The 5,734-nt window shown below is 39.9% G+C and overlaps 1 protein-coding gene across 1 annotated transcript; it reads left to right on the forward strand.

The window, feature by feature from the left end:
* Window positions 1-2: 2 nt before the first annotated feature.
* Window positions 3-4,675, forward strand: CCN3 (cellular communication network factor 3; the record flags this gene model as incomplete). The annotated part of the gene is made up of 3 exons (XM_010709289.2): window positions 3-297; window positions 2,276-2,484; window positions 3,793-4,675. Coding segments are annotated over 3 exons (801 nt in total), but the record flags the coding sequence as incomplete, so codon positions are not given.
* Between the last annotated feature and the right edge of the window lie 1,059 nt (window positions 4,676-5,734).

Here is a 5,734-nt window from a genome sequence, read left to right on the forward strand (position 1 = left end):
GCGGGCTGACCTCCCCCGCTGAAATCCACTCGCTTTCCTCACCAGTGCTGGAAGGAGACAACTGCGTGTTCGATGGGATGATTTACCGCAACGGGGAGACGTTCCAGCCCAGCTGCAAGTACCAGTGCACCTGCCGGGACGGGCAGATCGGGTGCCTGCCCCGCTGCAACCTGGGCCTGCTGCTCCCCGGCCCCGACTGCCCCTTCCCGCGGAAGATCGAAGTCCCCGGAGAGTGCTGCGAGAAGTGGGTCTGTGACCCCAGGGATGAAGTGCTCCTGGGAGGCTTTGCTATGGCTGGTGAGGAGCTAAAACTCATTATCACAGCTGTTAGGAGGAGAAGATGATGTGATGGAAATGTCCGGGGCTTGCAAAGTCTAAGATGCAGCTGCTTTGTGCTATTTTCTTTTGTTGTTATTGTTTTTCTTATTTCTCATCTAGAGTAACCAGTAAACGCACCACTGGTTGTGAAGAAAGGCAGAGGTTGACAGGTAAAAGAAAAGATACTCAGAGGATGAACGAGTTGGATGGGACCTTTAAACTCCCCTGCAGTGAATTGGGACGCCTACAGCTAGATCAGGTTACTTAGAGCCCGGTACAGCCATACCTTGCATGTCTCCAGGGACAGGGGAGTAGTTAGCCCGAGTTACTTTCCAGTTCTGGAATTGCTATTCCAGATAGCAGATAACTGGTACAGGGTAGTTCTGTGAAAAGAGCAAGGTCATAATCTTCCAAATGTTATTTTCCCCTCAGAATCAAAACTGTAGTCTTGCTGTTTGCTCTGGAAGAATATCTTACATCATAATACCATTCTTACAGCTTAGTCTGCAAAAGACTTTTTCCTCCCCCAAACTCCCCAGCTATTACAAGTAGTCAGCATGGCAGCTAAAATGCCAGCAAATTCCTGTCTGTCTGTGCTAGAGCTCTCATCATTATTGTTGGCATTAAAAGCTTTCTGAAGTACTCAGAGAAGCAGTAGTTACAAATATAATAAGTGGATCTGGAAAAAATTCCCATTCCAAAACACAGAACTCATCAAATGCTTTTATAACTTAAATCAATTAAGCTACATAATATTTTTGCCTATTTTCTTACTGAATTATGCCTCCTTCTCTTCAAAAGTAGTCTATCAGTTCAACATGAATTTTCATAAGCTACTTTTACTGAGATTTGAGGGCACTGCATTCTCTTCCAGTCACTGCTCTTTGTGCTCTTAAGCAGTTACTTATGCTGAAACTCAGCTAATCCATTTGAAAAAATATTAAGGAAGGATTCAGGAAGAAAAGCTCTAGTAGTAACTTCAGAGTGCTATGAAGAGTCAGATGTAAGGCACATCAGATATGAACGAAATCTTGCCATCTTTCTACTGTCTTTCATTTTCTTCGATTTTTATTTTTTTGACAGTGACAGGCAAATTATAGAATGGCTTGGATTGGAAGGAACCCTAAAGATCATCTAATTCCAACACCGTCTGCTGTGGGCAGGGTTGCCAACCACTACATCAGGCACTGGGTCTGATCCTAGATCCTTAAAATACCTAGAGATTGATTATGTGGATTCTTTCTGTCAATGGCCATTCATTGTAGAAGGCCACCTTTTTGGAGTTTTACCTTGCAAAAGGTGAAAATATATTTCTAGAGAAGCTCAACAGCTGAAGCTTTGGGAATGACACAGTAATATTCATGTGACTAGCCTAGTCATGTTTCCTCATTCTCTTTACTGCTGCGATAACTACTGAACCAACCATGGTTAGTAATGTTTGCAGAATGGAGCTTAACACATCCATGAGGGCAGAACAATGATCAGAGTTGGCAGTGGCTTTGTGCAACCAGGAATTTCCCTCCCACCCTCCCTTTCTCCTCTCCTCCCTGCTTCCTTCCCACCATAATCTGTCAATAACTGACAAAGTTGGGTGACTTTATGACTGTGGGAGTTAAAGCACTTTACTTCCCTGCTGTTTATTAGTTTAGATAAAACATATGACCTCTCTTAAATCATACCTAATATAAATATTTTTGTGACAACTTAAGAACAAATTTGTGATGTATTCCTTTGGAAAGAATGAAGACTAAATAGTTGTTACACCTTTATGTTGACCTTTAGATGTAGGAAGTAGCTATCCAGAACAACTGAACAAGCAGATGTTAAAATTCTTGAATTATGGGGTTTTTAGCTGTATTTGTTTCATGTTTCATCCCAGATGTGGTAGAGATCAATTAGATACTCTGCTTTTTTGAGTTTTTCTTAATAACAAAGTTCTGTGGCGTTTTGTTTCTAGCATACAGACAGGAGGCCACACTTGGGATAGACGTGTCTGATTCAAGTGCCAATTGTATTGAACAGACAACAGAATGGAGTGCTTGTTCCAAAAGCTGTGGAATGGGCTTTTCTACCCGTGTAACCAACAGAAATCAGCAGTGTGAGATGGTGAAGCAGACGCGTCTTTGCATGATGAGACCTTGTGAAAATGAAGAGCCATCCGATAAGGTATGCTCTGAGCAGTGACAGGAGCAGCATCTCTTCAGCTGTAATTCCAAGGCTGCAGTATTTCAGTCTAGAATGCTCTAGATAGAAGTGTACATACATATTTTATCATACATGCAGCAAACCCTTTGTTTTTCCAAAGCATTAGATTTGTCATGTATGCTCAATAGCTTTATGCTGCACATTGTTTGAGGCATCCCAGAGAGATTGAACATACTGCATATGCAAAATGGATACATCATATTTCTAGTCTGCTGAGCATTGTAGAAGTGCAGAGAAATGTGTGAATCTACTTGGGTAAAGTAAATCTTTTCTTAATCCTTTTGATGTTTTGCCAAAAGCAAACCCAACGCTGACACTTAAACAGCAATAAATATGTTTCTAAGAGAGCTGAGTTTTCAGCTGCTTCTAGACATTTTACAAGTTTTGCTGCCAGTGAGAATAATGTAGGTAGGGAAAAGGGCCATTTGTTTTGTAATGTCCTTGTGTTGGAAAGCATTGCTGAGTCCTTTGCTGAATTCTCTATGCAGTTTTGAATGCTGTGTTTTGAGAAGGACGTGATGAAACGTTTGGAAAAAATTGGGGAAACTAACAGGAATGGTCAGAGGTCTAGAAAATCTGTTCTAAAGAAAATATGATTGAACTGCACTTTAACTGCAAACAAGAGAAATGATGCAAGTTTTCATAACTGTGCTGAGATATTACAGCCTGAATCTGTGGGAGATACGTTGAGATATGGTGATTATTTATTGAATTTAGACTGCATGAAAAGTGAAAGTATGAAAACCTTCCAAGCAGTAAGCATAGTGAACCATTAGGATTGTCCAGTGAAGGCTTCCTAGGACAGGTTAGATAAGCATCTGTTAAGAGTAACATGGATAAAACTGGTTCTGCCTTGGGTCACAAGAATTGGGCTTCTGGGTTTTGTTTTAGCCTTCTAACTGAATTTAGTTCTGTAACTTGCTGTTTATCTTCCTGTTTCTCTCTGATGGTGAAGAACTCTGCCTGAGTTTTCCATTAGAGTAGAGTTTCATAATGAACGTCAGCTTGTCTAGTCTCAGACAAAGAAAGAAAGTTTTAACTATTTGTCACTTATTTCTATCCTAATAACATACTGGTGTCGAGGAGAGTTCCTGCAGGAGGAAGGACTGGTAAGAAACTAGTGAAGTAGCTGTGAAGTATTACTGATGTAGAGCTAGCAAAGACAACAAATGGAAGCTTTCCGAGTAGACCTATATCCTTGCATGTCAGTTCTTAATTGCTTTCTTTTTTATGCTGTGGTATCTCTAATATCTTTTCTTTTTCTCTTAGAAAGGGAAAAAATGTATCCGAACAAAGAAGTCCATGAAAGCTGTTCGTTTTGAATACAAGAACTGCACCAGTGTGCAGACTTACAAACCTCGTTACTGTGGCCTCTGCAATGATGGGCGGTGCTGTACCCCACACAACACCAAAACCATTCAAGTTGAGTTCCGCTGTCCTCAGGGCAAATTCCTAAAAAAGCCAATGATGTTGATCAATACTTGTGTCTGTCATGGTAACTGTCCTCAGAGTAACAATGCTTTCTTCCAGCCATTAGATCCCATGTCTAGTGAAGCAAAAATTTGAAATGTATAGTTTAGGTGGCCCAAAAGGTATGTAGTTTGTACAAAACTTGACCCACAATCAGGTGAATGTAATAATTGCATATGTAAAATATCAGAGATTTTTTCTAAACACTCTAAGTGCCTTTTTTTTCCTGTAGTTTACTAAATACCTCATGATGTTTCACCCCTCCTGTTTCACCTGTCTTTTATTCACTTGAAGGAAATTTTGTACCTTGGACAGAGCCTTCTTTTTTTCTTGACAGTGGCATAACGATTACAAAGTCAACAGCTAGTCTTTCTCTCTGAGGTTAGGGGACCATGCCATGATTTTCAGTAGCTGTAAGACTGGGCTTTTTAATAACGGATTCCTTGGGAAATGCATGATATTATGTCACAAAAGCTTCCAGGCTCTTCACTTTGCATAATGTGTACAAACACTTACACAGCCTTCTTTTTTCTGTTCTAGTTAAATTCCTTCTGATAACAAAAATGTTACTGATGAGAGTGCTGAATACTTGTGGCTTGTAAAGTATCTTCTGTCTGTACCTCTTGACTTTCTCTGAGAGATTAGTTTGCACATAGCCTAAGAAATGACATAGCTAAGATCTCGTATCTTGAAGCATAAGAGATTGATAGCTGATAACAAATTTCTCTTTCGTAGCTTTATTAGCAGCCTAATCCAAAATCTGCTGAAGTAAGTGACTTAGGAGGGCTAGGTTCTAACCAATGTCTGTCTGTAGATATAAGTAGTTGTATGCAAAAATAAAATTTCTGTAAATTCCTTTAAAATACTAACTGTATCAGATGGTGCTTCACTTACTAGAAAGAAGTTTATGTAAATAGAAACTGTATATATTGTAATATAGCTTTATTAGGTAAATAAACTTTATGTGATCAAAAAGTACTTCTTCCTAAAGTTGTTTAATTTTTGTTTTTGTTTTTTCCTAAAAATCAGTAAATTATAATGGCTGAAACTAATGGGAGGATAAAGAGTCTCCCAGTTCCTAAAATCAAAACACCCGATCTCATTATATTCTTAGTGTACCTCGTCCTAATCTTTGCCCTAAGAGGTATGTGATATCTTGGTTCAAGAAAGGATAAACACTTGTGAGGAACACATTAGAGGGTGATTGTTTTTTTTTTTTTCAGAGTAAGTTAGCCTAGAAGACAGAGTGATATAAGTAAATATTGTGATGCAGCTGCCATGAAAAGACAGTGTGGTGGAGAAGAAAAACTGTGTGACCTGGAGTTTGGTTGTGAAGTTCTAAACAAAGTATTTAACTTCACACTGCAGCATTTCTGCCTCACAGATTAACCCATGACCTTGATTATGATATGTATCTCATAGCAGTAAACCTAAAGAATATAGAGCCTGAGGGTGGCAGTTTCACATATAGAATCATAAAATGGCCTGAGTTGAAAAGGGCCACAATGATCACCTAGTTTCAACCCCCTGCTATGTGCAGGGTCACCAACCACCAGATCACTGCCCAGAGCCACATCCAGCCTGGTCTTGAATGCCTCCAGGGATGGGGCGTCCACAACCTCCTTAGGCAACCTGTTCCAGTGTGTCACCACCCTGTGTGAAAAACTTTCTCCTAATATCTAACCTAAACCTCTCCTGTCTCAGTTTAAAACCATTCCCCCTTGTCCTATCACTATCCACC

This window comes from Meleagris gallopavo, chromosome 3 (genome assembly GCF_000146605.3).
Source record: "Meleagris gallopavo isolate NT-WF06-2002-E0010 breed Aviagen turkey brand Nicholas breeding stock chromosome 3, Turkey_5.1, whole genome shotgun sequence".
Classification (NCBI taxonomy): Eukaryota; Metazoa; Chordata; class Aves; order Galliformes; family Phasianidae; genus Meleagris; species Meleagris gallopavo.